General features: G+C 33.0%; 1 protein-coding gene across 1 annotated transcript in view; it reads right to left on the bottom strand.

Moving 5' to 3' along the window:
• LOC149791502 (uncharacterized) overlaps positions 1 to 16,734 on the bottom strand; it is a 70,621-nt gene that overhangs the window by 28,214 nt on the left and 25,673 nt on the right. The window contains exons 15-23 of the mRNA XM_089969437.1: positions 15,940 to 16,059; positions 13,875 to 14,009; positions 12,715 to 12,831; positions 9,291 to 9,551; positions 6,225 to 6,353; positions 4,751 to 4,876; positions 3,623 to 3,748; positions 3,010 to 3,141; positions 1,153 to 1,404 (exon numbers count right to left, since the gene is read on the bottom strand). Coding sequence (XP_089825563.1) covers positions 1,153 to 1,404; positions 3,010 to 3,141; positions 3,623 to 3,748; positions 4,751 to 4,876; positions 6,225 to 6,353; positions 9,291 to 9,551; positions 12,715 to 12,831; positions 13,875 to 14,009; positions 15,940 to 16,059 — 1,398 coding nt within the window. The remainder of the gene's footprint in view (positions 1 to 1,152; positions 1,405 to 3,009; positions 3,142 to 3,622; positions 3,749 to 4,750; positions 4,877 to 6,224; positions 6,354 to 9,290; positions 9,552 to 12,714; positions 12,832 to 13,874; positions 14,010 to 15,939; positions 16,060 to 16,734) is intronic.

Below are 16,734 nucleotides of genomic sequence, written 5' to 3'. Positions count from 1 at the left end.
ATATAACACTTAAAGGATATATTACGCTCTGTATATTGCAGTACAAGATGAATTATAGATCACGCATTCTGTAAATTACAATACAACATTTATTACATGTGTTCTGTATATCATGTATCATATGTTTTTTACAACATAGGAAACTGAAATCAAAATCTTGTGTTTACTAATAAGGGCATTTTCTGAAAACTTACCTTAAAAGAATTAAATTTTGGGCTGCAAATCATGTCATTCTCCTGCCCAATTTTATATCTTAGAAAACAGTGTCACATATGTACTGCGTGTTTCACGATAGTTGTCATATATGTATTTTTGGGGGGATTTTCATGCCTTCTAATATTTGCGAAAGCTGGACCTTATTCAACTATTTCGCACATTCAACATTAAGTTATTAACAATCTGAGATCCTCTATTTATGTAATGTGCCAAAAGTGACGTTCTAATTGACAATGATATGCTTATTACTGCCATAATACCCTTTCTGAAGGGTATATTAAAAATCGTCACAAGCGACATAATGTTTAACCCCATACCTAAGCAAGCCTGTCCATTTTGTCTTGAATTTGAACGTTATAACAGAGACTGATACAGATCGGTTGCAGTAGGGGTGGGGATGGGCCTAAATCATTGGTACAAGACCTTCTATGAGATGTTAGGTATACATCAATTCTAAATGTCTGGACAGATATAATCATGGCCTCAGTTTCATCGAAAAGAAGAAGCAACAATGACAATATGGCTGGATTCCAATAAAATATCTATCTAACATCTAAGTGAACTAAAAATTCAAACTACAGAACAAAAGAGGCTTAGGTCACACTAAACTTTCGTTTTTCTGTAATAATTTGTGTAATACATCAATATCGAATTTTACGACTTCGTACAAAATAGAGACAATGAGCAAACAGCAAAATCTTTGAAACGTTAAAAAATCGGTTCAAGTGACTTACGTTGTCTGAACAGTGTAGAACTGATGTATCTGCATATGAAGTTATGTGACTCTTTAATAAGAGTTATCCAACACATGGAGTTATATACAAAGACACAATACATACAATGATGTAAAACAGGTAGAAAGATAGAAAGATATTAAGTTGTATTGCAATCCAGCCAAAGGAGAAGGATACATCACAAGTCCATTAATTAACCTACCTGTGCAAACTCCTGTGGAATTACTATATCCTGTTTTACATTGACAACGGTAACCCCCATTAGTGTTTATACAGATGATATTTTCTCCAGTGCAAGGGTTGCTAAAACATTCGTTTATGTCTTGGTCGCAATGCACACCAGTCCAGCCACTGTTACATATACATCCCTTGACAGGATCACACGTCATGACTCCTACACCACAGTTACACTCATTAGTACAGTTCTGTCCCCAAGAACGGAACTTATCGCAGCCTAGGAAATAAATAAAGAAATCATGATAAATGATGAAGCTATGCACATACTGTAGAACTTTGATTATCCGTCACCTTATTAGCTGTAAGTCTCTGTGAACCGCCAGGGCATTGTACGTCAAAATATTAAAATCAGGTACATGTACATAATAAGATATTATGATTTTTTGATGATCCAGTCTAATGAATAATATTTTACTGTATATATTCTATTATCCATCTATTCTCATATCCATCATGATCTCGGTCCGATACTCTGATGGATAATCAAAGTTATACTGTACATGTACCATCTGGCTAAAAGTTCTTTGATCTTTCTTTGATCTCCTTATTTGGTTTGGGAATTTTATATTGTTTGGTTGACATGGATCGCAGGTGGGGAGTATTACCAGGTAGCCTATACTGGAATAGTGATTGTAAATATTCAGGAGCACTATTCTAAGATATCCTGTACATTCATTTGGCTTTTCTCAAACAGATTCGGTCTTTAATAGGTAATATTTTTAACCTACCAGCTAAACTTTCCTTGCTTTCTTTCTGGATTGATAATAGCCCAAATGCTCTTTTTCGAAGATGTGCCAGCTTTGCTATGTTTTTATCATTTGAATTACCCCATACTGTACTACAGTAGTCCAAATAGGGTTGTATGTAACTGTTATAAAATAGTTTCCTGTGCCTTTCAGGGAGAAAATGTCTTATCCTACTGAGAAGCCATAAACTTGAATTGACTTTTTTACTGGCATGTTTGATATGTTCAGTCCATGATAGGTTTACAGTGGATCAAACCTTTTTAACCTCATCCATTGATGTCCACATGATTAACACTGATTTACTGATCTTGCTGAATCTCTCACAATGTGTAAATTATGACCTGGATGAATGAGGATCTAAACAAAGTGATTAATTTCCTTATAAAGGTATTTGCAATCAAATTCTAACAAATGATACACGTTATTGAAATAGTTGGCTTTAAATGCCTACACAACCTGTATGATTTATACTGTAAAGGCTCACCTGTTTAAAAGTTATATGTGAAGGCACTAGTAGAACATGATGGATATTACTGACCACTGGTTGCACTGACCTTGAACATTCATCAAAGAATACATTCTTGAACTAAACCTAATGTGAAGAAATTATTTTGTTGTTAGAATTACCAAGATCATTAATCTTTATACGCCAAGACCTCCACATTTCTTTCTTACCCAAAGTCTAAATTTGGTCAATGAAAGTACCCTAATACAAACATTATTGCGCAAAACCCATCTTGGGAATCACAACGACCTTGATGTTTGGCATTCTTAAATCTACATTAATAGACTTCTTTGCCTTAAGTGCATTCCATCCACAATGTTTGCTTAATTTTTTTGACTAGATCTAATGTTACTCTGTGGAAATCATATCATCTTTTTACAGTAACAGTGATATTAACCTTTGACCTTTTAACCCAAAATCAACAGGTTTCTTCCTTAGCCATTTACAATGATTTTGTTGAAGCAGATGAAATATATACAAAATTAAAAGTATTGTATGGGAAGAGAAATGAAAGACAGATGGACATCATAATTATATACACTATGCAAAAGATAACAGCCTCAAGAAATACCTGTACAAGTCCTGCCATCATTGTCAAGCTTGGATCCTATGTTACAAGAACAGGTATATCCCCCTTCAGTATTAGAGCACTTGTCCTTAGTACTGCATTTGTTCAATGTGTCATTACTGCATTCATTTATGTCTGTAATATTAACAACATAATGGATAAATATACAGACCTTCAAGCAGATAGGCAGAGATTGAGAGATTAGCAATCATACAGATAGAGAGACATTAAGACAGACATAAACAAAGACATACAAAAAAAAATTTAACAGTTATACACAAACTTACATATGTGTACAAATATAAGTGGAAAGATTTAAAAGTACATCCACTGTATGGTGGGAATTATACATAAGTTCATAGAGAGATAAAGAAATGTAGTATGTATAACTTTTACACTGACTTCAGAAATTATAAATAACAAACCACTCAAAATAAAAACATTACTTACTTATTCGTTTGCTTGTTTTTCTAAACTGTAAAAAGCTAAATACATAAATTCAGTTTTGGGCAATTTATCTTGCAGATTTTTACAAAAGTGAAAAATCTGAAAAGTATCATTTCAGAACTTTCCCCCACAAGGCACATGTGAGAACTTTCCAATTTGTATTACTCACCTATACATGTTTCATTATCAGCTGCTAGCTTATAACCTGGTCTACAACCACAGTAGGCCTGAGTCGCTGCTTTCACACAAATCTGACTGCAATTTTTGTCTGGTATGAGTCTGCAGGGGTTTTCCACTAAGAAAGGTAGTAGAGAATTTGTGAACAGAAACTGATCTTGATGAGTGGTAAAGACAAAACTGACAAGCTTTCATTTTGCAAAGATAAATTTGTAAACACAATTCAATACGAAACAAAACAAAATACATTTCAGACTTCTTCTATGTTTAAAAATATCAATTTTCCACGTGAATTCTCATGTCTGACTGTCATGGAAACTAACTTTTGTAAATCGGACAATTCCAGAGCTACTGCATCTATGTCCCATTTCTAACAGCATAGTGGTGGTAGCAGAATAATGGACTGAAAATTTGTTCATTTTATGTCAGAATGAGGAATGTGCATGTTAAATAACTACAAATATATATAACTGTTCTGGTCTTGTTTTAAAATGTCCTCCTTCATTTTTAAACAGTTAAGCTGACAAGTATTAATATTTATATAAATTCGAAAGTATCCAGATCTGAATTTTTCTGGTAGCTCACTACAAACTGATGATGAAAACTGAGTTTCAGTTCAGTAAGCAAGATAAAATCCACCGAATGATGGTAAATAATTTTGCTGACCTCAAACAAAGGCAATGTGGTGACAAAGTTACAGTGAAGTTAACAAATTAAGACCAAGTATTAAGTGTTTCACTTAAATGGTGTGAATTGAAAATTTTTGATTGATGAAGACATATTCATTATGTTACAACCAGACAACTGCAATTACAAGAACAGTTATTATTTTAGAATGGTGGGAAGACTTAAATTTAATAATGGAAGTGTTCCATAAAACATTGTGTTGTGCTTTAAAATGGTATTATGATGACAGTGATGAATTCTGGCACATCAAGGTACAAACATTAGGCATATATTAATACTGTACCAAATGCCTGGACCAATTTATCAACAGGCACAGAATAAACATGACTTTCTAAAAGTTAAATACAGAACCATAAAGCTTTTTTTTGCTGCTACCATCAAAGGAAAAGTAATACATATGTCTCACTGTTGACACGTGAAACTGCAATACTACCTTCATAGCAAGTTTTTCTGTCATCCTTCAGAGTGTATCCAAAGAAACAGTCGCAGGAGAACCTCCCTGGATTATTTACACAGATCTGACTACAGCCTGACTGCTCAGTGGCACATTCATCCAAGTCTAAAAACAAAAGCAAATTGCACTACTTAAATTTCAGTACACTATATTCATCAATTTTCAGGCCAACAGAAACACAGGAGTTACCTTTCCTGACTCGGATATCAAATATTGGTGCACTGCATGGACATGTTTCCTTTGCACAAAAATTGTATCAACAAAACCTTGCTAATCATACCACAGATGAGACTTGAATATTATGGTCTTAGCAACATAGATGCCAACTCCATGAGATGTATAAGCGTAATATTTGCTAATATATGTAGCAAAAATGCGTAATCTGAGCATAAAAGCATATTCTATATAGTACTATTACTAACATTAGTACCCCAACTTTGCTGGGCCTACAACATTGTACCCAGTATATTACATGCTATAATTACAGCACACTGTATGAAAAATGTATCCGCAGGTCATAATACTTGGCCTAAATGGGAGAAATTCATGTGGATTAGAACCAGAATACAAACACAAAACGTCTTAAAAATTATTTATGTTCAACACTCACCTTAAGTGTTCTAAATATCTATAACTTTTACCAAATGATCGGGAGGTCCACACATTCTGTATTGCACCAGTCTCATACTCTTCTTCAAAAATGTCCAAAATGGTCTTGAACTGGTTTTTTTTTCTGATAGACATGTTACTAAGTTTAAAAAGACCCATCTGCTCTAAGAAATTTCATCCACAAGTCAACCCATACAAATTCATTTTGCTTAAGATCCATTGCCATTTCCTTTCAAAGTACAGACTGTTTCCCTACATAAAGTCATTATCAATATAATAAATATAAGAGGAAAACTTTTAAATTAAAGAAATCATGTGTTTCCTTGGAAATGGGTCATGTAAATGCTATAAAAAGAACACTGAGAAAGTTCATGTAGGTCTATGATTGACAAAGATTTGCTCTTTTGCTGTTCTTATGCAGCACTGTTTCTTTTTTAGAATACTCTAAAAAAAATTAAGACAGGTGGAATTAAAGAGACGATAATAAACAATTACAAACCTATCTTGTATTGCTGTAGTTTTATTTTATTTTTTAATGTACCGGAAAAGTGTAATCAGATGATGTGATTCAGGGCAAAAAAGAATGTAATGATTACACCAGAAGCATAAGGTTTTCATTGATGTTAATATTAATATTTTCTAAATACTCAAGGAAAACAACATGTTTGATCTTTTTGCCATGTCTGTCCCTCGGACTATATGAATAAATGACAGTTATCAGGAACAGCAATGACCAGATTAATTCTACACAGGTTGATTAGTTATTGCTCTTACATATTAGGTTACATAAATACTTATTTTAATTATAACTACTGGAATGTATAGTCAGAAGATGTATATTTACCTATACATTTTGTGTTGTCAGTGACATTCAATAGATATCCAGTACGGCAGCTGCATGTGAATCCCCCAGGAGTGTTGCTACACTCTTGTTCACATTTGTTTAAGGCAGGATTAGTGCATTCATCAATATCTGAAAAATTCATCAATCAATATGCCAAAAGTATTTTATCAACAGGCATTCCACAAAGCTTCTCTTTTACAGAATGTATACATATACTTTTGGACTGGTTGGCAACAAATCTTCTCTCGTTTCCCTCATCATTCAGCAGGCAATGTTGAATGAAAGTTATAGTATTGTGCTGTTATAGGGTTTAATGCCATTTTTCAGCACAAGATAGGCTATACATGGCAGCCTGTTTAAAATTACCGACCCACGAGAAGCAACTGGCAAGCTTTCTCATGTAACTACCTTAGCCAAATCCAAGACTGGAACCCACCCAGACAGAGGTGAGATGGCAGTGATCCATGAACCCAAGATGAAAAGCTACCCTACAGGAAGCTACTCGCAAGCATTTCTCACATACCCATGCTAGTCAAACCAAGATTTGAACTCATGTTGACAGAGGCGAAATGTGTGACTGATCTGTAAAAGTCTGCCTTAATAGACCACTTGGCCACCCAGGATCTCCAAATGTTGTCCGACTTAAAACAGGCAAGGTAATGGACAATCTCAATGTGACAAAAAGTTCCAAGAAATGTACTGAAACTTGACTCAAATACTTTCTGCAGGTAAGACAATATTTCCAGAGCACTTCTAACTCCCTCAAAACTCAAGAACAGAAGGAATTGTGATTGCATGATTATAACCAAAATGCAGGTTCAATCCTGACTAAATAATTAAAAGATCAAATTAGCAGAAGTTTAAAAAAATAAGACATGATTATTAACCTCTAGTTATCCCAAAATATTACAATATTAAAAAGTATTGTATAAATTAACAAAATTATAGCAAAATGTGTATTCCATGTACGGTGTCAAACAAGGAGGCAGACCAACATGTCAAGCCTGCACAAATTAAAAGTTATGCCAATAACTAAAGTTATCAGAGTATACATAATAATAGTAGACCTAAATGTAGATAAGGAAAAAGTGTTTGAATAAAAAGCTGAGGAACAGACTGCATATATAGCTCTGAACATAAACTTTACACAGAGAGATAAACGTGTCAATAAACAGATCCTTTTAGATGCATAAAAACATGATATAACAGACCGATCGCTCCACAACAATGATAAAAACTTACTTATAAGTTGAGTCCAACTGTACAACTACACATACAAATAATCAGTAAACAAACATGCAGATCTTGATCTGCCAGTCCAGTATGCAATGGCAGATCAAGCTGTATGCTGTATACAGAAAGTATATACAATACATTAACAATAAAGATAGCTTCACTTAGACTTGAGAATACTTTGTAATCATTTATAAACATACTGGTATTGGTATGACTTGAGAACAGATATTTTTCCATATAATTATTCACAGTCATTATAATCGGGGAGCAGCCTACTCATTCACTACCTGTGACTAGTTTAGGACTGGAAAGTTGTGAAATTATTTTTCTTACAAATATTATGATTCTGATGTAACTGATTACTTAAAATGTAAATATTTATTCCCTATTCATCAGAAATGGTTTAAAATATGAAGCATGCATTATCTCATTTTTGTGACAAATTTGGGACTGGCCTTGGCAACGAATACAAGTGGAAGTGATGGACTTCATCAGTGTGTCATAATTTAAAGCTCAATTCATTAATGAAACTATGGGTTTATGGTCCATATATAAAGTTGCTGATATATGTACTATGGCAACAAGTTCAATGAGTATGAAACCTGCAGAACATAAAGTATGAAAAACTGAACATGACCTCTCAATAATTTTTGGATCAACCTAGTATGGGAAAGTATTTTCGGTATATCAGTCTGCCTGAGGCAAATATGAGCTTGCCCTTTGGTGATGGGCAAGTGGATTTGTCCATATCTGTATATGTTCTACATGTCTAACTATCCAATGTGACTTAATGTAAAGTCAGCTCCAAACATCCAGCACAAAGCATGGTAATGTCCTAAAATTGAATGCTTTACTATATTACTTACATCATTTGCATATACTTTTTAACTTTCTGATGCGGTCTTGGTATTTCTTTTGTATGATCCAGAATTTCTTAAGAAAAGATTCCAATCACCTTTCATTTTTCCATCATTTAATTTCCACAAATCACATGAAGCCCACTTCGATTTTTTTCACTAATATTTTGAGTACAGGTTGGTCTTCTAACAAATTTCTCTTTCTATTTATTATGAATCTGAGAAATAGGTTTTCAACTTGAAGAAACCAGTCTCATTTCTAGGAATTTTATTACATACAGTTACAAAAATAGGACACAAGGAAAGTACATGTACATTAAGTGTACTCCTTAAAATATGTTGGCCATCTTTTCTAAACATTTTTAATGATTTGGGATAATAAGAGTACAAAATGAGAAATGCTAACTTTATTTCATTTTGTAAACTAAACCTAAGAATGAAATATACACATACAGGCACAGTCAGAGCATAAAATCAAAATGATGATTATTCCCATATTATCATGACTGGAAGCTAAAATATACACAAATCAAACCTTCATCCAAAGCATTAACAAAAGTGATCAAGGGGCTAGCACAAAAGTGACTGTAATTCTCTTTCACAAAAGTGACTGTAATTCTCTTTCACAAAAGTGACTGTAATTCTCTTTCACAAAAGTGTGATTCTCTTTTCCAAGCAGACCAACAAATATTACTTTGTTAAACGACACAGTATTTTATAACAGATTACATTAGTCAACATTTTGTCTTTGTTATATAGAAATGATTTTGTCAAGTTTAGTGTTTGTGACTTTTCTTCTTACCCTTCATTCGAATGTTTGTAGTACAGCTTTATCAGATATAAACTATTTTTTTTTTTTTTGAGGAATATTTTTTACTGTGTAAACGAAAACCAAAATATTCCAAGTAAGGAGAAAGATCTCAGAAACAGTATCTGACTCTGAAAAAACAATCCAAGAAAGCGTGTGTATTACCTTGACATTGACCGACTGAATTCAGCTGATATCCTGTTATACATTCACAGGAATACGATCCTGGAGAATTTGTGCATTTCGTTAAAGGATCTACACTACATGCACTCACAGCTTGACATTCATTAATATCTTGTGCACAATTTGGTCCTGTCCAACCACTAAGACATATGCATCCCTTTATATTGTCACAGCGCAGTGTACCTCGGGACTCGCACTCACATGTTTGTGTACAGTTCTCACCGAAGTTTGGAAATGGGCATGCTATATTGAAAAATAAAGGTAGATATTAATGTATATAAAAAAATAATTGGGCAATGTCATTTATTCTGAAATACAGCTAGCATGAATTTACTTTGAGAATTAACAATTTACAAAAACATTCAAAATTTCAAAACACTGTTTGTTCGTTGCCAATTTTAGACAATGCTTTAGGTGACAATTTTATAAAGCAAACATTTCACAAGAAAAATATGAGCAGTTAAAAAAATAGAAGGAGCAACTAAAATGACAAACTGGTTCCCTTACCAGCTCCACAATTTAATATAAAGCCAGATCCAGATGAAACACAGACATTCCCTTGTCTGATTTCAGTGCAATGATCATATTTTTCCAAGTTGTGCTCTTTTTTCATAAGTATATAATTTCAGGGTCAATTCAGTAAGATTCACGGTCAAATCAAAAGCTTTGGCAGGTCAGTACATAGTGCCATCAGAAATATCAAGGTCAAATACCAGAGGTCAAGTCAAGTTTGCCAATTCAAGTTCTTAGATCCTAATGTGGAACCCACAGCAACCCAATTACCAGTGTGTTCTAAAGGACTCACAGCTACAATGAATCCCTAGAAAGGAATGAATCCCTGCTTAAAAATAAGCACACAGTTTGTCTGCTGTATGCATAACAAAACCAATAACTTGCATTGGCAATACTTATTATGAACACATAAGCAATTAACTTCAAGATCAAAATGTCACTTACTGTGTGGCTATTTGGAATTAAGCAAAAGTTTGCTTTCACTGATTATCTAGTTACAGTATTAAAACTATTTTACAAATTGTGCCAAGTTACATTCAACTAGCAATCCAAAAATGTAACACAAAACAAACTCTCAAAATTTTTCATTATATCAACCCATTACACAGTCACACTAGAAAAGCAATTTCTGTACGTTCTATTGTCTTTCTATCTAGTGTTATGTGTTTTAAGAATCAAATCCAAAAAACAATCCAAGAATTTAAAATTAGAATTCCTAGTAATAAAAAGTTCTAATGAATTTGAGTCTGAGTCCTGAAAAAAATCCAAAATGGAAGGCGATGATATCTACTGCAGCCAGTATAGAACTGATGAGTCTACAGTTCTTGGTTGTACCACATAAAATAATACTATGGTGTTTGATTCCAAATAAAATTTCAATAAACTTCTCTGTCCAAGAATTCTGTATCAACATTTAAATATTCCCAGGGAAAAGAATTAATCTCTTAGAATCCAAATAATTTGAAGAAAAATTAAAATTTAACTCAACTGGCCACAGCAGAAAAAAAACACCTTGATATCTATGTGTTAAAAAGCTCAACTGAGATTATTTCTCAAAACATCAGTATTAAACCTAGCTACTGCACAAGACAGATGCCCATATAAGGGTAATGTGTTCACTTTCCAGAACAAGGTAGAAACATTACATCACATACTCCCAGGACAGCCTCGATTTCACACTTTAAATCACACATTAAGAATAAAATTAAAATAAAAAGTTATTTCACCAACTATTCTTAATTCTGTATCAAGGTCAGGAACTAGGTCAGCATAAAGATACAAAGTTCTATTTTTAGGTGTTTATGAAAAAACAGTCAGGTCAAACTAATTTCTGGAAAACGTCTAATTCCGGTAAATAAAATTACATTACTATAACATGTAATGGAATAAAAAATAATTGTAATACTAACAAACAAACAATTAAATTAAATATAAATTAAATCAAATATACATAACATTATCTTGATGGGCAAGAAAATAAAAGATTCCCATTCTAGGCCACAAGTGTGTGTCTGTATATATATATATATATATATATATATATATATATATATATATATATATATATATATATATATATATATATATATATATATATATATACATATATATATATATATATATATATATATATATATATATATATACATATCTGTGCTATATCTTTAATATATGAGATGTACGCATTTTCATTAAACTGAAATGAGGCTTGCTGAGTTTCCTTTTAATGAAAAATTATACAGTGAGTGGTATATCAATGATACAGCATACATACTATACACATAATTTATTTATATCACATACAACTACACACACTTGCATTTCCAAAGCAGTTAAGACTGACCACAGACAACTGTGTATTAGTGGAATGAATGAACTCTACACATCCCTGTCCAGTGTCTGCCACAACATATTGTTATTTACCTTTTGCCGCTAATCACAATCTTCTTAGCAAATTGATAAGTTGCTTCTTTTATTAACTGAACATCCATTTTCATTCATACTGATTAAAAAATACATAACAGACTTATTATTAAAACATAAAGAGGGTTTAAATAAAAAAAGTAGAGCACTACAAGCAAAGGTGTAGGCTAGCTACAGGAATGCTGAGTACAAATCCTATCACTTACTGGCATTTTGGTATAACAAAGCAAAATGATGAAACAACAAGATGTAATTAAAACATTTAAAATAATTTAAGTGAATATTATCAAACAAAGGTTTAAATAGACTACAGTGTGTTCCTTCTAACCAAGAAACGTACCTTCCAGTCTCGATAGACCATGCGCAACTTTGTATCACTGGTATTACGAACAATATATTAAAATCCCATAGAACATGTACACATAACCATTATGAAGACTCAGGCTTTTGTTGGTTACTTGGTGCAAGTTTAATTTTTTCTCTCACTCAATAAATTTCACCCTTTTGTGTCTCGAAAGAGAGAGAAAGATCAAAAGGGAAAGCATAGATGATTTGGATGAAATTGTGTACCATGTTTAATTCATTTAAAAAACATGGATTATTCATACTTTTCTCAGTTTTCTTGCATTACTAATGATTAATCATTGAAAATTCATCACTGATTTAGAGAGTATAGAAGCAGTAGACTACTTCTGAAAAAGAACCAAACACTGTTTACATATGCATACTAATTCACCATGTACATATCACAATTTGATATAACAACAGTATGGGTATATCAAATTACTTTATACCAGCACTTTAAAAGACATGCTATTTTTAATATATATATATATATATATATATATATATATATATATATATATATATATATATATATATATATATATATATATATATATATATATATATATAGAGAGAGAGAGAGAGAGAGAGAGAGAGAGAGAGAGAGAGAGAGGAGGTGACATACCTTTGCATGTTATCTTGTCATTTTCTAGAGCATAACCAGTGTAACAAGAACATTTATAACTCCCCAAAGAATTGGTACATTTCTGTGAGCATGTGTTCCCTGCACATTCATCTATGTCTGAAACAAATTTAGTTAAGATTCATGAGTTAATGTTTTTTTCTTTGCTATTTAAATTCATTGGAAAAAAAGTTACTGACAATTCCCTATATGAACATATGAAATCTCATAATATGATGCATGTGATACATTAAGCTGCAAAAGGATTATGTACATTACAGCTTGGCCATTGTATATTCCTTATTTTAATACTTATAGATGCATCAATTGCATATACAGTGTGACCCCGCTATAGCGCGCTCCGTTATAACGCGAATTCGGATATAACGCGGTCGTGGCGTGGCTCCAGAAATTTCATATACATGTATTTTTCTTGTGCACAAAAAATTTCTTGAGCTGCAAAAGGATTATGTACATTACAGCTTGGTCATTGTATATTCCTTTATTTTAATACTTTAATGTGTGTAAATTACATATATTCCATTAAAGGAGGAGAGGTCAAATTTTAATCTTGTTTCTTTGAATTTTTTTCTTTGAGAAAACAAACAAATTCACAAGAAAAGTCTTAAGTGTAGCATGACCCTTTACCAATCTTTATTAATTATATGATTATTTTGAACCATGAGTCACATATCCATCTAAGAGACATCTTATGTGACTCTACATGCAATATTACCAGAGACAAAGATTTAAATGCAAACCTAAAAATAACTCACAATTAGTTGGCCATCACTGGTAGCTGCAGCACCCCTTGTGATACAATTAGATACCAATTTATTTTTGTACAGGAGGCAATAACCTTTTCCAGAAATATGAGTAAATTACAAAAGTTAACCAAAAACAATGGACTGAAAACTAATAAGTCAATGACCCTCTTTTCTGAGATGTGTAGTACTCCACATCACACTGAAACACAGACCTCTGTGACTGTATGATTGATAGTGTCTGAGAAATTTTGTTACGTGCAAACTCTAACCCGAGTGTCAACAGCAGACTGATGACATACCTCATCAATGCATAACCTAAAATTGTTTTACAATGTGGCCAAATAATTGGTAACCAAGCAATACATGTAATTACACAATGCTATTTGTGTCACTAACCTGTGCAATTATTGGAACCAATGGAAGAGAACTTATATCCTGATTTACAGAAACAAACTGCTGATTCATTGCCATTTTGTGTACATCCATCAGTATTACTGCAGTTTATCGAAGTACAACCACCTGGCTGTACACCTATAAAAAGAAAAATAACTGAGACTACAAGTCAGAATAATATTAAAACAAATAATATGAATGGTCAATTATAAAAGATAAGAAAAAGGTGTTCCATGTATTGTGATATCTCACATGTGAACTGCATTATTATGACATAGTTTAATACTCACACAGCCTAGACAGGGAGTTCAAGCATGGCTCTTATATAGACAAGACAGAAACACCAAGCATATCTCTTTCATGGGCAATGCAGGACATTGCAGCATCTCTATATCACAGGCAAGACAGAAACTCTTAACATATCTCTTGCACAGGCAATACAGGAATTCTTAGCATATCTCTTGCACAGGCAAGACATGAATTCCTAGCTTATCTCTTGCACATGCAAGACAGGAACATAACAATTTTTGCATGTTACCATGACAATAGAACATAACTCTAAAAATGCAAATCATTAAAACTAGCATAACTCCCATACAGGAAAGATATAAACACCTGGCAGAACTCTCACACAGGCAAGACATAAACGTCTCTTATACAGGCAAGGCAACACAACTAAGCCGATCTCCCTGACAAGCAAGACAGAATTTTTCTACATATTTCTTACACTGGTATGACACAGTGTTCTAACAAATATCCTGGCCATGCTTTCTACAACTGCAGATCAAGTTAAATACATATTGTAATATTGTACCAAACATTCCAGTGATGTAAATCAAGCAACTGATGTAAAAGATCTGACTTTTAAAACATCTAACACAGGATAATGACACTGCTGACGACAAAGATGCCAACAACTTTCTGCATATAGAACAAACATAAAAAACATCTAGAATTAAAGCAAACAAAACATAATCCATAATAAAATTATTCAAATGTTTAAGCTACAAATAACCCACTATATGTAGAAGATATGAGACTTTCAAAAACTTGAATACAACATTGTTTCCAAAGTTTGATACCTATGTCTCAACATTCAGAGTTATAAAAGGTTTTGGATCACAACACTGGGAGAAAAAAACCCATCTCATAATGACAGTCAAACAACACAGAAACATGCATGCCTATATGTCAAGATCTCCGTGAGAGAAGATGCATACACAATTTTGCAATGGATGAACAGACAGAAAGAGTGACAAATATAACTGATGAACTTGGCTCTCCTCCAATACCCGATATTCATAGAGTGAACGTAAGGCAGGATTACTATGAGCCTACTTAATGTACTTTAATATAATAAATATGTATGGGTCTGAATAATATTATCATATCAACTTTACCTAGAAATGGTCTGTATTACTTAAATACTGAAAAGCATCCACACCCCAGACCCAATTACAAAGAACGTATTACAGTAAAACATGACTAGACAAAAACGTTTTAGCAGATGACCTATAAAAAAACATATTTTATGCTGGGGTAACAGTTGTTCCTTTCTGACTGATGACCTATCTTGTGGAACTTCTGTGTGGTCTAATAAGACAATGTTTCCTGTGTACTTATGTCAGACCCAACAAAATCCTAAATATTAAAGCTATAGTAACTTTACGGTTTATGATACAAAATTATGCAAATGAATACATACTCTTCTCAAATGATCTGTTCTGTTAATAATTATTTGTATGCTAATTTTATATTAAATTGTTACATAAATTGTCTACACAGCCTGAATACAGATTTATAATATTGAAAAGCTACCCCACCCACACCACAATTAATAAATATGTTGCACTAAAATCTGACTTGAAACACCCCTGCATTTGAAATACCATCTATTCAGGATGACTACATTTGTGATTTTAACAGATGGCCCTTCCTGAGCAAATGCCCATCTCGATTAAATGCATATTCTCTCGTTAAATCATTCCCTGTGTGCTTTTTTCTGACAAATCTTAAGACAATTTTAAATTTGCACATTGCAATACAGTTCACAAAAGTGTATGCTTACCTTTCTCACATGATCCATTCCAGTAATTGTATCCTGGATAACAGGAACACTTAACACTGCCAGGTGTATTGGTGCAGATTTGATCACAATTACTTGTACTCTCTTCACATTCATTGATATCTGTAATAACAATTAGAATAATATTACTATTAATAACAATAACAAAACAATCAATGAAACTGTGTCTTTCGTTTGGCACATTAAATGCCTGCCATGTGTTTCATAATTGTATATGTAGCTATGCAGTAGTCAGGCAAGGATGGCACAAGGAATTACTAACAATAGGTCTAAATGACCTCAACCTTTCTTCAAAGTATCAGTCTTGAATTATACTTAATGAGCAGCAATTGCTTGCTAATCAGACTCAACATGATATTGATCTCCAGCTTTAAGACTGCATAATCTGTAGGTTTTATTACCGCAAGTATAAACCATCCACAATGACCATGACCTTTGATCTTCTGACCCCTACATCAATGAGCCTCTTCAATAACTACAGTTACTGTGGCTCACTGGATAGAACGCTGGACTCGGATTGAAAGGGTGTAGGTTCAAATCCTACCATCAGATCTACTGCACCAAATATGTAGTGTGAAACTAAATGTTATGTTATACATGTAACTTTCTTCCCATGACCATGACCTACTGGCTTTTGACCCCAAAATCAATATACTAGTTCCATACCTTATGTGCAAGCCATCCATAGAGTATGGTAACTGTGGACAATGGACAACTCCATTTATTTTGCACCCAAACAAATTGTTGGCAGACTGACAGACATACAAAAGCAAGATA

The sequence above is a fragment of the Sinohyriopsis cumingii genome, chromosome 9 (assembly GCF_028554795.1).
Source record: "Sinohyriopsis cumingii isolate HCF-2022 chromosome 9, ASM2855479v2, whole genome shotgun sequence".
NCBI lineage: Eukaryota > Metazoa > Mollusca > Bivalvia > Unionida > Unionidae > Sinohyriopsis > Sinohyriopsis cumingii.
The sequence above is the reverse complement of the archived record's forward strand: the minus strand, read 5'-3'. Positions and strand labels throughout refer to the sequence as shown.